The sequence below is a fragment of the Rissa tridactyla genome, chromosome Z (assembly GCF_028500815.1).
Source record: "Rissa tridactyla isolate bRisTri1 chromosome Z, bRisTri1.patW.cur.20221130, whole genome shotgun sequence".
In the NCBI taxonomy this organism is placed as follows: Eukaryota; Metazoa; Chordata; class Aves; order Charadriiformes; family Laridae; genus Rissa; species Rissa tridactyla.
In genome coordinates this window covers 76,077,193-76,093,126 of record NC_071497.1, presented here as the reverse complement: position 1 = coordinate 76,093,126, position 15,934 = coordinate 76,077,193, and the positions used below count along the sequence as shown (strand labels likewise).

Genomic DNA, 15,934 nt, shown 5'->3' with positions numbered 1-15,934 from the left:
AGCAGTTTTCCATATCCTGTTCAGGTAGCTTAACCTTCAGTCCACAACTAGTCAATGGCTTGGTTATTTGTCTGCGGCCCTGACATACTGCACGTACCAGAAGAGAGAAAGTTTGTAGGGAGTTGGAAAAAATGGAAAGAAAAGTTGTTAGCTCTGTTAGATCCTAACAGTCATTGACTTAAAAGTCTCAGTCATTGTATGGCAGTTTTCTTCATACTGCTCAAGAGGTGCTAACAATTCACAAACTGACTAATTGATTAACATCATTAGATTCCCCCAGGGAAATTAGTCACTGCTTATTGGTAGATTGAAGCTTGGTTTGCCTGTGTCAGAAAACTTGTCTTTTTTCTCAGTGCTACTAGCTGGCCTAATAAAAGTTTTTTTTTTTTCCTGTAGTTGGAGACCACCATATCTTAAACAGTGCAACTATGCTAGCCAACCTTAGTGCTGCTAAGGAGTTTGAAAAATATTCAGTCCGTTCATTCATGTGTCCTGCAGTTGACTTTTCCAAAGTGGATGTCACCACTAAACATAGACATAGAATGTGGGTTCAAGAAATGAATGGGAAATATGCAGAAAGAAGGCAGAGAGTTTATTGCCTATAGTTTTCTAAATGCTTATCTACTTTCCCAGAATATATTACTTTGGATTTACTGCTCGGGGCATTTGGGAAAGCCATGCCAGAAAGGATGGATTAGTTCTGCTGCCAGGGAGGGAACTCTGGAGTTTTAGGCTTCCCATTGGGAAGGAGGTGTCTAAAAGCCCTCTCAGTTACAGTTCCCGGGGGAGCAACTGATGTGCACTTCTCAGGAGACATGGCTTCTGAGTTTTTTCTACACCCTCAGGGCTCTGGTGAAGAAATACCAATACCCACAATTGACTGTGGTCACGGTTGAGGTTGCTGGTGGAGGTATGGATCTATTATTCATGTAGTTCACTGTATTTCAAGCTTATTTCAATGACGTGTTGAATCTGGTTGGGCTGGGCACAGTTCAGATCTTCCAACCGAAATTTTCTTCAGGCAGAAGAAGTTTCAATAGTGTTTCCTTGAGATGAGATGTCTTCCATTTCTATGACCAGATCATCATTTCAGGGAAAATGAATGGAGCAGCCTTGCTACCTAGATGTGGGAAGAATGGGCTTTGACAATTCCTTCTCTGTGGTTGTTCAGGGACTATTGCAAACCCAATATGACCCAGGAGCTGGATTTTGTCTCAGATTCCAAAGGGAAGGTACAAGAGAAGCCATCCCCTGAAAGCACCCTCATTTCCTACCTAGCTCTATGTCCTTTCTGGGTTCACCTTGAGTCATGTCTTCTTCACTCAAATGCCAGTCATTTTTATGGTAACTGCTTTGTGTTTCAAGTATCTGTCAGTCTCTGGATTTTGTCATGGATTAACATAGAAACTGATTGATATTAATCATCAGTCTCCAGTACTCATGTCAAGATATTTATGCTTACTGAAACATTTTAACCGGCTACTAGCTTCAAAATACTTTAACAAATTTTTTGGTAGAGAAGCTCAGAGACTGCACTTATCCAGAGTTTGTGGCTATAACCTCAGTCTTTCTTGCTTGCAGGTGATGTGTATGATATGTCTGGGCAAAGGATAGAAATAAACGAGGTAAGTGCCCAAGTGCTAGCAGGATCTGTGTTTTTTGTGAACCTGCCTGCATAGGTGCTAGTGCACACAACCAACCCAGGCATAGCTCATGCTCTTGACCCTGCAAGGTATGTTGCTCTTGACCCAAACAAAAGGGATGTGTGTTCTCGCAGATGTGAGAAGATCAACAGAGTTGCATTGCCTCCCAGTAAGCCTGGTTGAAACCTGCAGGTCAGGTAGCTTTAGTGGCCACTGTTCCCTCAGCTTCACCTGACATCCTAGTGCACACACAGCTCCTCTTGAATACTTGGCCATTAGGATTTATTGGAAACTTGGTCATTAGTGAATTTTGTTATCCTTGGCAGTTAATTAAAGCTTTGGCGGGGAATCAGTGAGTTCAGTTCATATCAACAACAAGGTCACTCTCAAATTTCTCTAATGCCTGGACGACGGAAAGTCTGAAAATGGGTAACTTCTCCATATCTCTCTAGCCTCTGCTCACTAGCACAAACCCACATGTCTTGGATTTCACTGCCTAAAATGTCTGAAAACTGCATGCAGTAATCCGAGCAAGATGATGATGAAAATCCCACTCCTCGTTCCAGTGATTCATTTCCAGGCCATTTGAAACTTAAATTACCCACTGAAATTGGCTATTTGTACCGAGTGCTGTGCCTCCAGACTGACTTTGCTCAGGCAGCAAAACGCAAAGGGTGGACTTGCGCAGGGACACATGCTGTTCTCCTGCCAACTGTCTGCCCAGCAGCTCCTCCTGCCCATGGTACTCGCCGGAGCAGGGTCCTGCGGGTCAAAAGGCTGCTGCCCACACACCCACGGTGTTGCAGAGCCTGGACCTCGCTGCGCAGATGAGGGTGTGTGTGTGGGGGGTGGGCCTGCGCTCTTGCAGTAAGCACTAAATGTCAGCTTGCAGAGGTCAAGAGGATGACTCCCATCCTGGAAACTCTGAGCTCACTGGGGATGGGGTGGGAGTTGGAATTGTCCCGGGCAGGCACAGTGGTGCATTCCTCCATGACACATCATGCTGTGATCTGGCCATTTCTCCACTGTGTTCCCCTCTGCTTGGGGCTCCTTGTTTTTAGACCAAAGGGGCAGTGCCTGTGGAGCTGAACCTTTACATCATTTGTCTGTCACCTTTTTCCATATCAGGATTTTTTCTTGCTTTGGGAGAAAAAGGTGGAGAACACAGCCTTTTGAATTGTTTTAAATTGGACTTCCACATTCTCCTGTCACAGACAGACACCGAAATCAGGAGCATGATGCCACCCAGCAGGCATGTGTTGAAGGCAGGCATTTCTTTCCTATAGAAATCCTGAGGCTGGGATCCTGTAGGAGCATTTGCCATCGCACAGAGAGGCATCTTTAGCTAACCACCTTCTCACACTGAGTTCTGCTTTGAAAGGCACCTCAAGTGTCTGTCCTCTCCTGTGATTCAGTAGGTTTCACGACTTCCCACTTAGAGTCATCAGTCTCTGTCATGAACAGCCCTGCGGGAGAGAGCCCTTTGTAAGGAAGAGAGGGGGGACTGCGATGGGACAATGTGAGAGCTCCATAACTAACACTAAACCATATTTTTGCAGAACACAGAGAAGGTTGATTTCTCATACAACCAGTTAGCCGACCCAAAGTTTGCCTTCTATGACCATAGCCTGGTGGAAGCTGTGAAGCTGGGTGATGTCCCGACGCACAGGTTCTTCCGGCTCCTCTCACTTTGTCACACAGTGATGCCAGAAGAGAAGAAGGAAGGTGAGGACTGTTGAAGGCATCAAACTGAGCTGTTATGTTCACCCTGCACCACAGCATGTCTTCTCTCCACAGAAGCTGTTACTGGTCCTTTTGTCTCCCTGGTGATTTTCTGTAGTATATGGCTGCACGTAAATCACTGCCTTTGGAGATGCCACATTGGAAGAGAAAGGACCAGGGCCTCCACTCCCTCTGTGTTCCTGTGGTGGAGCTGACAATACTGCAAACACCACATTTCTGGAGTGCGGAAATTACAGGTGCCAGAGCTTCCCTGAGGTGGCAGATGGCTTCCCCCACTCTTTCTCTACTCTGCACCACGTCCTGTAAAGCAAAGAGCATAGAGCACCTATCCACTGGAGGCTCATTAGCTCCACTCACTCAATGTTCCTGCAGGTACTGGGTCAGTCTCCCCAAATCCCAGACAGGGTGAAAACTGTGCTTTGAAGGCTTGAACCATTAGTTTACACATATAAGGTGAAAATACTGATGAGAAAAATATGTGCAGATGTAACCAGAAGGGGTTAAACCCAAGGAAGCTGTCCTGTCAATGAGATGTATTGGACTCCAAAGAGAGTGCTAAAAGACCCCAAAAGAGTCTAGGGGGCATTTTGCACTGGCCTGGAGGATGGGTTGATGGGACCTGATGGAGACATGTGGACATAAGGTGCCTTTTAGTGCTGCATCTCTGGGGACAGACAGATAAGCAAAGTGTTAACTGCTATACAACGTCTTTGATTTTGTATTTGTTTAGCCTCAGAAACAAAGCAGAAGCCACATTACTCTTTTTCCCTTGTATGTCAGGTAAATTGGTGTATCAGGCACAATCTCCTGATGAGGGAGCCCTCGTCACTGCTGCCAGAAACTTTGGATTTGTGTTCCGGGCTCGCACACCAGAGACCATCACTGTTGTGGAAATGGGAGAAACAAAAGTCTACAAACTCCTGGCTATTCTTGATTTCAACAATGTTCGCAAGCGAATGTCTGTTATTGGTATGTTCCCTTTGCTCCCTTCTTTCCTTCCTGACTTTTTAAACTCTAAAGTTGGCCCTCATTCTGCTGTGATGCCTTTTGCTAGGAGACCTCCTTTGCAATGCCTTCTGAATAACATTGACATTTGAGTGCTTGAGATGGGCTGCCTTGGCTTCTCAATTATACAGTAACAGTGCTAAATACTTAACTTAGTCTGATGGCAGAACATCTTAACATCTGGACCACAATGACGGAGCAGCCTCCTGAAGATGCTAAGCCTTTTGCATATCTTACCTCTCTCACGACAGTGCAAAAAAGGCTTTCCTTTTAATCAGCTTCAAAATTACTAGCAAAATCTGAGGATGTGGGGAAGGAGAATGCAAGGATGAGTAAAGATGTCCACTTTCCTGAAAGGAAAAAGGAGAAATTACTCAAGAAACCTCATGTAGCCTTCATTAACCCTCCGATATCCTCAGATATTTCAGGAATTGGAATATCATAACCATAGTAAGAGAGCGGTAGTACCTTTACTGGTGGGAGCAATAGGAACAACAGGACCAGTTCCCTAAGAACAACTTATTCATGACTTGAATGCAGATGTCCTGCCTGAAGTGTTGCCTGTAGGAACCACGTAGCTGAACAGAACATCCGCTCAGACCAATGCAATCTGGGTACAGTTCCTTGTTCTGCTACCTCTAATGTACAGAGTAGTTGCATTATCTTCTGTTCTAAGCAAAGCTTGTCTTGATTCCTGGGAGGTCGCCAACACTTGGCAGAGTTTGGACACCTCTAAAAGCCTTTCTTTGTTTTCATGCAAATGCTGTGAATTCCAAGTGCCTCAGTCTGGGATTTTTGTAATTTCTCTTCTTCTTCCTTGTAGTGAGGAGTCCAGAAGGTGACTTGACTTTGTACTGCAAGGGGGCTGACACCATTCTTTATGAACTGCTTCATTCATCCTGCGACTCTCTCAAAGAGGAGACCACAGAACACCTGAATGTAAGTGTTACCTTCTGCACAACATCTCCACATTTGGTGGTTTCCTTTTCTCCAGGTATGGAAATGTATTTGTACTGAGATAAAAAACAGGTTTCATAAGCAGCACTCAAGTACTAGTTTTTTAATTTTTTTTTTTTTGTGAGGAATGGAGGGGGAAATTAATTTATAAAGCCTTAGGTCTCAAATCAGTTGCCTAAGATTGGGCACCAGATGCCATTTGAACTGCTCTAGGACATCTGGACACTCATCTGGACATTCAAGCATGCCCTGGATCAGAAAAAATCAGTCAATCAATAAAGGGCAACAGAACTGTTTACCTTCTTGAATTCAATTCAGATCTGCAGTGACTGTGATCCGAGAGGTCCCAATCAGAAGGGACTGAACAGGTGCTGGGACCTATTCACCTCCCCTTCTAGATTATAGGGGGGCATATTGACTGGGCAGCAAGGAAAATGTGTCACTCAAACTTGTGGCCTTTTATATGTTTGTTGGTGTGTAACAATATGTGTGCTTTGCAAATATTTCAGCCAATATTTGCTGCCCTCTGTGATGCCAGATCCTGCTGGTACGGTGCAGAGCACAAGACAACAGGAAGTTTTGCCAGAGGGGCTGTGCAATAGCACAAACATCTTGCTCACTGCCTGGGGGAGACAGAGAAAGCTGTTGGCAAAGGAAAGGGCAGAGCAGAGCTGTGGGTGTAGCCTGTTCCTGATGCGCCTTTACTTCAAGCCTGGGGGAACACCTCACTTTTCACAGCGAGATATCTGTTATCCCACCAAACACTGAGATCCATACCATCCATCATGCATCCGCAGAAAGCACACTTACAAGGGCATGCTGAGGTGTCATGACTGAGTGTGCTCACGCTGTGCATGTCAGCCAGCATTTGCACCCTAAAAATGTTGAGCCCAGGTCCAAAATTCAAGTCTGTGTTCAGTGTTTATTCAGGTCTCACTGTTCTGAACCTTATGTTGAGAAATACAAACCTGGGAAACAACTACCTGGTTAACGTCAAGCTTCAGAGACGGAAAGTAGGAAAGCCCTTTTTGAATTTCTTCTTTGTAAGGACCATGGATGGCAATGATAAAATGGTCTGGAATTAATTTTTAAAAAGTACCCTGAGGTTTGTGGTCTAAGATGTGATTTTTTCACTGTTCCTCTGCAGCAAGAAGCTTCTACAGATAGCTGTTTGCTTTCCAAGGGTCCTTTGTAAGCCCAAGTGAGCAGAGTGTTCTTTTTTGACCTGTTCTGTCTCACCCCTGTCTCGCAGGAGTTTGCTGGTGAAGCTCTGAGGACACTCGTGGTGGCCTATAAAAACCTGGACGAAGATTACTTTCAGGACTGGATCAGGCGTCACCATGAAGCAAGCACTGCCTTGGAAGGACGGGAAGAAAAATTGTCGGAGTTATATGAAGAGATTGAAAAAGACCTAATGGTTGGTGTTTCAGGAAATCTGGGCCAAGCTCTGGGGGAGGCAGTGAGGCTGGTGGTTTGTCAATAAACAGCTCAGTGTGACTTCAGTAAACATTGCTTTGCAAACATCTCAGTGGGTTGTATGACGGGAGCCGTTAGGAATACGGCAGTCCTGGGTTTTCACTGGCACCTCCATCAGGAGACCACAGCTGGGGTGTCACCCACCAGTGCAGGGGAATGGTTTTATTTTAACTCACGTGGGTGTCAGAGTAGTTTTCTCATGATGAAGTGACATGCCAGAGCCTGAGGGAGATGATGTGGACACAAAAATTTCATCGCTATCCTTTGTATGTGCAAATGGCTGGTCTATTTATTTTCCTGTCTTTGAAACAGTAGGCAGTGAATAATCCCCAGTGCCCCTCCATATCAAAGAGTGTCTTCTTTGTTCTTGCAGCCCGGGGCAGGATGGGGAGATGATGTCCATGAACATGTTTGTGTCAATTTGAAATAGGGCTAAACTGTGATTCTTTTCTCCATGAGTGTTGTTACAGTTTTTTGAATGCCCTGGGGGGTCTGCCTGTGTTTTAGAGCCGTGAATAATGAATAAAAAGGATGTGTGGGATCTGAGGGGAAGCAACTCAGCTTTTGCACTCGCAGCACTGCTTTTCTGAAATCTCGGAAATCCTGGGACCCTCACCGCATGGTTGCTCCTTCCATTAGCTGCACACTCAGGATGCCAGCAGGGGCTGGGAAGAAGCAAGCGTCAGCTGAGGAGCTGCTGACCTCTGCAAGTTGCATAGCCCATGGAGCAGAGCCTACTGCCCTTCTGGGTCTGCTGTGGAAAAACGCTAATCCTCCAGTGCAGAGAACAGATCGTGCAAGTTCTGCTTGGGTCATGTCCAAAGCAGGAGAGAGATGGAGGTCTAGGAGGTTAAGGAGCCAGATGCTTTGCAAGAAAGGTTTATGAAGCTTATGGCTTGAGTAGAGAAGAGGTCACGGGCTCACAGCAGGAAGAAGCGTGGCTCAGAAGAAAGCACTCTTTCCTCTTCTTTGTACTCTGTGCGGGAGTGACTTTACTTCCCAAAGGCGTTGGAGGGATAGACAGAGGGTGGGTGCAGGAAAGCCTGGTTTGTCCCAGAGAACGGATGTGAGAGGCAGAGTCAGCAACAAAACAGAAGAGTCTCATGGAGATGTAGAGGACTGCCAAATATCACAGTCAGGTTGATGGGCAAGAGCAGAAGTCCCCCTGTGTGGCAGACTTCTGATAAAGGTCCTTAGGGGGAATAAGGATATAAGGACAATAAGGGGGAATAGGGACAGAACATGGTTTTATTCAGTGAAGAGTAGTAAAAATACTATTTATCATTGCTTTATCTAAAAACTAAGGTAAATCCATGATCAGGAAGGCATCATGACTGTCCCTCCAGCTGCTGTTTACACCAGGTCATGGGCAGACAGGCAAAGGCCTGTCAATAATACTATTGTGCCTTTATGCAGCTGTGGGGAACACATGCCCTTGTTCTCTGTTCATGGGCACATTTGACATCAGTGTGCATCTTCAGGCTTCCAGCTCAGAGTCAGGTCACCAAGGATCAGCAGGTACTCCCAGGAGGGGAGTTTGGATGCTGCAAGCGTTTAAGGTCTCGCTAGCTGGACCAGGCACTACAGCTGTAAAACGTGGATTGTGCAGTTTTAAAGACCCTATAGAGAAGTTCCCTCAGAGGTGTTATCTACATTGATAACACTCATAGCTGATGAATGATGAATATCCCAGGAAGCCAAGAGGGATCTTGGGCTTAAAGCCAACCGCTGAATTTAGTCTCCCAACAGCAGGAGGTAGGTGGTAGCAGATGCTGTCTAAACCTGAGCTAGCAGCGAAACCTTCATGTCCCTTTGACAATAGGTTAAAGCCACCAAGTATCTCCAAAATCCAGAAAAAGGAATAACTGTAAAATAATGAAGGTTTGTGCCCTGAGCAGTCTGTGGTTTAGCTGTGCGACAGCGTAGAGCAGGGGTGGGCACAGGTCTGTCGTGGGCTCGTGAAGATGCTTAGCAGCCATAAGACTGCTGCATTGCAATATGGCTGGGAGCAAGCTCCACACTAGAGGATGCATATGGAGGTTTGGGGATCCACAGCCATCTTTGTGCCTCAGTGACAGCTCTATCTGCTGTGGCTATGAAGGGAACATGCATAAGAACCTGTAGGTCTGCAAACATGTCAGCCAATAATTTCATATACGTTCATGATCCATCTGAGCCTGAGAGATTACAGACAAAAGCATTTGCAGGATCAGAGCTCTACTATTTACATGGAATTTGCTGACAAAGAATGAAAATCAGTACAACCTTATTCCTGCATTTCATTTGTGTTTGCTTGAGTAATTACCTGGATGTCTAATGCTTTTTCCTTTGCTAGCAATGGCAAGACTTAACCAATTCCCTTCTGTTTTCTCTTAAGCTGCTAGGTGCCACAGCGATTGAGGACAAGTTACAAGATGGAGTCCCACAGACAATTGAGACTCTTGCCAAAGCCAACATTAAGATATGGGTTCTTACTGGAGACAAACAAGGTAAAGGGGCTGCAGCTTTGGATGTTTCCCTTCTCTCCCACTGGTGGATGGTTCTGCTAAGACCCACGTTCTCATTCTTTCTCCTTTGATAAACTGCACAGAGGACAAATTTACTGGTCTTTTCTTCATTGCCAACCAGGCTGAACTCCAGTTATCTGTAATTAGACCAGATAACTGTAGCTAGTGCCTGTTCTTAATTCCTGTCCTGAGCCTGGAAGCAGTGTGAAGGCAGCATCCTTTCCTTTGGAGAGATGACAATGAGCATCCCATTGTTGCTCTCATATGCTGCGAAAAGGTATCAATTTAGTACAGTTGACCATCCTGGTGGAGAAGGTGGAAAAAAATCTTGTCCTGCTTTCCAGGAGCTTTAATGCTAAAGTGGATGTTGGGTTGGTTTTTATTTGGTTCTGGCATTAATGATCTAGAATAGAAATGGAGGAAATATAGGCTTTTGGAGAAAGCATTAAATTGGGAAGAAATGAGAATAGACTCCAATGAATTGTTTTGGAGAACTAGCAACTTCACTGAAACAATGGTGTTTCAGGGAGGCCAAAAGTGTTTACAAATAATTTCATCTAACACAGAATTTTTGAGAAAAATGAAACTTTTCATTTTGCCATGTTCCAAAATGTAGTAGTTTTGCTTATGAAATACCAAAATACTCATTTCTCAGAATTTTCTGAACAAAATCCCTTACAAGAAGGCCTTACAAAAAAATACCTTCTTCAGAACTATAGTTTGGGGCTTTTCTGGGGGTAGGGGTGAGGAAAGTTAAATATTCTGAAAAAAATCTTTTGAATCAAAATGAAATTTTTTTTGTTGCTCCAAGTATGTTGGCCAAAGGGTGTTTTCAGCTTTTTCATTTTAGTAGAATTATTTTTTTCTGTGGCCTTGTAAAGCCTAATTAAGGGAAATTTGCTGCTACATCCATCAGGGTGACTCTTCTGGCTCTCTAAAACTGTTGGCTCTGAAAGGCTCAGAGCTGTTTTCAGTGAGAAAGGGAGATTTTGTCTTGTGTGTAAAAAGGCCACAAAGATGCTGTGTGAATTTGGGGCTGCTAAAATGGGTCATCTTCCTCGTTTATCTTTCCCAGAGACGGCAATGAATATTGGTTACTCCTGCAACTTGCTGAATGATGACATGGAAGATGTTTTCATTATTGAAGGCCACACATCTGATGACGTACTTAATGAGCTGAGGTAAATGGCTGAAATACCCAGCTTCCTTGCTGCACACTGACACTGGAATGGAACCGTATTTGTAGTTTGTACTGTTTCATCTTTTTTTCCTCTGGACCTTACTTCATGCAGTTCATTCAGGTACCTTAGGTAACGAATAGCTGGCTCCCTGGAAGATCGAGAAGCAACATAGTGTAGAATTCTCCTCTGAGAATAAACTCCCAAGCTTCTTTGTCCAAGAGCTCAAATCTATGTAAATGTATAAGAAAGCAGAGTCAGCCAGGCAACATCAGCTGATGCTCAACAAGCAATCTGGACCCACAAAGCCTTTGGTCCCAGGCTTGAGCTATGCTGTTGTTCTACTGCTATTGCTATTCCTCCAGACTGCAGTCCTTTGTCTGGGTATGGTCTTTTTCTAGCATTATCTGGAAATTTGCCTTCCTCCGTAGCCTCCTCAGTAGACACAAGTCCTTACGTATAGGTGGAAAATGGGAAAGTTTTTCAGTCCCTTTCTGATGAAGCAGGTGGTTGTCAGACAATAGGCACAGAAAATTGGGATGCCCTTTGGAATATGGTTCTTCGTGGCACTCAGATGGTTTGTTCGACTTCAAATCAGCACAGGATTAGCACACACTTCTTAGAGTTTCAGAACCGTGTTGGTGGTCTGCACAAAAACCAGCAGCTAAACCATGCATGCTGTTGTAGGGATACAGGGAAAATTGAACTAAACTATCAAAGGGAAGCATCAATTTTATATTTTCATGAAGTTGATTTAATAAAAAATATGTATCTTTACAAGCTTTTCATTATTATTCTGCATTTTTTTTAGGAATGCACGGAAAAAGATGAAGCCAGACTCCTTTCTGGACAGGGATGAAATCAACATTCACTTTGAAAAATCTTCAAAAAAACCAAAAATTATACCTGATGAACAAGCAAATGGGGTGTACGGTCTGGTTATCACTGGCCACAGCCTGGTAAGGAAGGTTTATAGCCATGTTAGGGCTGAGTTCTCTTAGCAACTGACTGTGATAGGGACATATTGGAAGTCTGAAAATGCTTGCAAAATTTAGCTCCAGAGGACTGGATTTTTATTTTTTTTCCTAATTGAAGATTAGGTTCAGTGCCTATCTGAGACATCAAAGGTGATAGGCAAGGTTTCAGAAAACTGGAACAGGGAAGAGCTGGCCCTGATGTTAGCCAAAGAGGAGGGGTAAAGTAGCTGGATAAATTTTAATTTCCAGAAAGATACTAGAAAAATAATCCATCAGTTTATAGATGCATCAAGAAGATAAGATAACATCAGACATGGGTTTCAAGTATACGAAGAGCACATTCTAATAAATATATCTGATAACAGATATATTTAACAGATAGGATATATATCTTATAACTTAACTAATGAATTCTTCGATGTTCTCTCTTATGATGTTCTTTCAAGCAAACTGAAGTAATACAGTCTAGACGGAATTGTTAAGTGACAGATGCAAGACTGTTTGGAAATTATGGCTCCTAAGGGCTCACTGTTGATCTAAAACAACAGCTAAGTGGCATCTGCAGGAGGCTATCCCATATCTATTTGATATACAGTGTTTTCATTAACTGCTTAAGAAGAGACAGATAACACCAGGCTGGGAGAAACCACAGGCATGATGGAGTTCAAGATTAGATTTGAAAACAATTTTAACAAATTGGAGAAATACTTTGGAAAAATGGAGAATGCAATTCAGTAAGTACAAATGTGTTGTTTCTCCACTTTCACGTAATCGACTACACACATACAAAATCAACGATATATATGTAAGAGCATAATTTGTAAGACTTGTGAAGAAAGCCTCCCGCTTCATTTGGCATCAGCAAAGTCTTAGCTGAAATAATTCAATTTATTGGGACCCTTTCTTTAAAAAAAGGTAGACCAGCTAGAAAGAGTACAAAGAAAACTCTAAGAGTGGTGGTCATGCATGAGCTGGACAGCATAAGGGAAAACTGAGAGAGTTAGGATTTCTGAGCCTAGAGAATACTGATCAGTCCTGGTAGTACTCTTCAAATAATACCAGGTCAACAAAGTAATGGAATTAAACTGAGACAAGAGAGTTTGGGATTAGATGTCTTCCTGGTCAGAATAGTGAAGCACTGGAATAAATTTTTCCATCCTTTGAAATTTTTTAGAACAGGTTAGAGAAAAAAACAATTTAATTAAATTTCAGCCTGTCTGGGAGGAAGGCTTAGTCTAGATGGGGTTTATTTGTCTGTTGTATTTTGCTTTCCCCGATTGCCAGGGAAGCAAATAGGTAGAAGTGGGAAGAGCCAGGAGGCACCGCCTTTCAGAGACAAGATGCTTCTGTTCCCTGTGGTTGCTACCTCTCCTGATGGCAGTCCAGCAAATTTAACTCCCAACTCTATGCCAGCCCAGCAAGTTACTATTAAAAAAAAATCTCATCTTGCTCCATTTTTGGCTTGTGTGCCGTGTATACAGACCCTGCTCTAGAGAGGATGCTTTCAGGCAGTGTCTACTTTGTCAAGTAGCCTCTCTCCCTCTTTTACATTTGCTCCCTCTTTAACTCCAGGGCCTTAGTCCCCTTTAGATCCCCACTGCAAAACAGACAAGAGGTCTGTCAAGTTTGGTGCATCTGCATGGGTGAATCCTCTGGCATCCCAGCCAGCTGCGAGCCCCTCTCTATTCCTATTCCAACCCTTCAGCCTGCAGGACAGACCCTGAGTACTGTGCTATAAAAGCACCACTGGCAGTGGTGACAAAGCTTTCTTTTTATTCCTGGAAAACCACATGCTCACCCACACCCTGGCAAGGACGTATGTCCCTCGCAACGAAATGCAAATCTGGGCTGTGTGGTAGCAGCCAGCCCACATCGCCTGCAACAGAGTGGACACAGCCAGTCTCACCAAGACCATGGCTTTCTCCTGGGGGTGGACCACAAGGACCGTGTGGATAAAACTCTATGTTATTTATTTATTTCTACGAACCTAGAGCTTGAACAAAGGTGACAGCGCTGACACTGTCCCGCTCAAACACAGCATCTGTTCAGTGCCGTATCCCTGTGTGCAGATGGGTGGGATGGCAGCACTGGGGCTACGCACACGTGTGGTCTTGCTTAAATAAAGCGAGTGAACAGAAGCACATCAGCATCTGTAACGGCATCATCATACTAATTGATTTGTGTACAGTACCACTAACATACTACGTGATAACATTTTGCCAGTGCTGTGTGGCGAGGATGTTGTGGGACAAGCCGTCTCTAACAGCAGCGACCCACAGGTACTAAAGCTAAACCATGAAAAGGTCTCTCTTGTTGAGCAAGCCTGCCTGCCGCTGACGGGAGGGAAGCGGGGGCGCTGGTGACTCACAGCTCTCTGTTTCAAGAAGAAAGGGTATCTGGCCTAAGGATTGTCTGCCTTGCGCAGAAAGGGCAGTCGGCCTGCTCTAATGGCTCTGTGGAGGAGAGAGCCCTGTAGACTCCTTCCATGTATGTCTACTGATAATAGATACCAAAGCACAGAGCCAAAAAGCATGATCTGAAAGAAGTATGAAAAGCCAGCACTGCTCCCTCCTCCTTCCACGGAGCTGAAGGGGTGACCAGACATCCAATTTTCCCTGTGCTTCCTGAACAGAAATAACATGTCTGACTCATTTAAAAGTTCAGCACTCAGAGCAAAGCTGCCTTCTCCCTGGCTTTGTGTTTTGCTTTGTCATGCCCACCTGACCTCAGCCTTTTCCATGTTTGGTTGTTTTTTTTTTTAAGTACTCCCAAATTGAAATCTCTTCTATTTAATCCACAGATCTCCCAAAGCTCAAAAAATAAACAAAGAGGGATGAGCAGAGACTGTCTGTCATGGAGATACGCAAGGCTGTCTCAGGCCCAGCAGCAGCTTTGTTAATTTAGTGCTCCTGTTGTTGGACACTTCTGCTGCACTGTCAGGATACATCAGCCAGGGCAGCTGTTGTGCAAATCCAGCTGTGGTACATCCAAGGTGTACATTGCATGGCATGATGTTGTACTGTAGGGATGCTCCTGGCAACCAAACGGACGGATCCACCTAGGGTATCTCACAACTTCCTTCTGCCGAATGGAAGACCGAGCTCAGTTCTCATTTCCTTCCCACTGCAACCTCTTTGTCAGGCCACCAGTTGCTGCCAGTCTGACCTGAACACTCCCTTTGCTCCTTCTTCTCAGGCTTATGCGCTGGAAGGGAATTTGGAGGTGGAGCTGGTGAGAGCCGCCTGCATGTGCAAAGTGGTGATCTGCTGCCGGGTAACACCACTGCAGAAGGCCCAGGTGGTGGAGCTGGTGAAGAAATACAAGAAGGCTGTGACCCTGGCAATCGGCGATGGCGCCAACGATGTTAGCATGATCAAAAGTGAGTGATGGGCGACAGCTGGCTTGCTTTAGCAAACTGACTCACTGAGGTATTTGCTGCCAGCGGTGGCTAAGCAGCAGGAACACATATCTGAGTGCCTTCCATACCACCCTCTCTGTGGCATCAAGTGGCTGCGTCCCAAGTTTTGGCAGGTTTCTACAGAGCACTGTCACTATAGGGTACTCTATGGGCTACTTGTGTCTCCTGCCTTCCAGGACACACAGGGGGGCTCTTTGCTGTGCTCCCACCTCCAGGATTGCAGGAAGCTATGGCTGCACTTATTGCCTATTTCTCTGTTTCTACCTTAGAACAGACAAAAGCCCACTGGGGCTGTGACATGTCCACCTGTGTGTCTGCGACATGTCCACCTGCGTGCCTGCATGGCTACCATCACAACGGCAATACAGAGAAAAAAAAAAAAAAGTTTGTTTTAGAGAGGGCCTGTCTGCAATGCAGAAAGAAAATCTTCTTCCCTGTAAATAGTCTGTATAATGTTACATGATTTTTTTTTTTTAACAATTCCATGTGGTAGGGCCAATTACCTCCCTTGAGTTATAAATCATGGGCGTCTAGGCTTCTTTGTCCTTGAGCATCATTTGATGCTGCATTACCTCAGTGAATTCATGAAAAAAAATCCCCTAACTAGGCATAATTAAATTAAGATTATTCAGAAGGGCCTATTGCTAATCTTCCTTGTGTTAATTTGCAAGAATTGATTAAGTGGAGCCTTTTAATTAAGAAAGAAAAGGCTAAGTAGGGAGCTTCAAGGGAGATAAGTCAGGCAGTCAGTAAAGAAAGGATAAGAAAAGCAAGTTAAAGTGTACATGATAATTAGAATCTAGCCCCTCTCCCCCCACAATATGGTTGGGACTTTGGGATTTTATCAGTTCAGTGTTCCGTGGAAACCCCTGAATCTAACCAACCTCCAGCCATCAAGATTGTTCTCATTAGTTAATGCTGTATAATTAGCTGTCACATTAAACTTATGTCCATGTTTAATAAACCCAAGTCACTATTAAAAAAAAGACGTGACTCTTCTATCTAATTATTTGATTGAACTTATAAAGCC

At 44.4% G+C, this 15,934-nt stretch overlaps 1 protein-coding gene across 3 annotated transcripts in view; it reads left to right on the top strand.

Moving 5' to 3' along the window:
* Positions 1-15,934, top strand: part of LOC128902429 (phospholipid-transporting ATPase ID-like) — a 90,964-nt gene that overhangs the window by 63,006 nt on the left and 12,024 nt on the right. For all 3 annotated transcript variants that reach the window (XM_054185443.1, XM_054185444.1, XM_054185442.1), the window contains 9 exons: positions 1,582-1,625; positions 3,203-3,368; positions 4,167-4,355; positions 5,215-5,330; positions 6,601-6,765; positions 9,202-9,313; positions 10,407-10,512; positions 11,321-11,468; positions 14,682-14,865. In XM_054185443.1, coding sequence (XP_054041418.1) covers positions 1,582-1,625; positions 3,203-3,368; positions 4,167-4,355; positions 5,215-5,330; positions 6,601-6,765; positions 9,202-9,313; positions 10,407-10,512; positions 11,321-11,468; positions 14,682-14,865 — 1,230 coding nt within the window. The remainder of the gene's footprint in view (positions 1-1,581; positions 1,626-3,202; positions 3,369-4,166; positions 4,356-5,214; positions 5,331-6,600; positions 6,766-9,201; positions 9,314-10,406; positions 10,513-11,320; positions 11,469-14,681; positions 14,866-15,934) is intronic.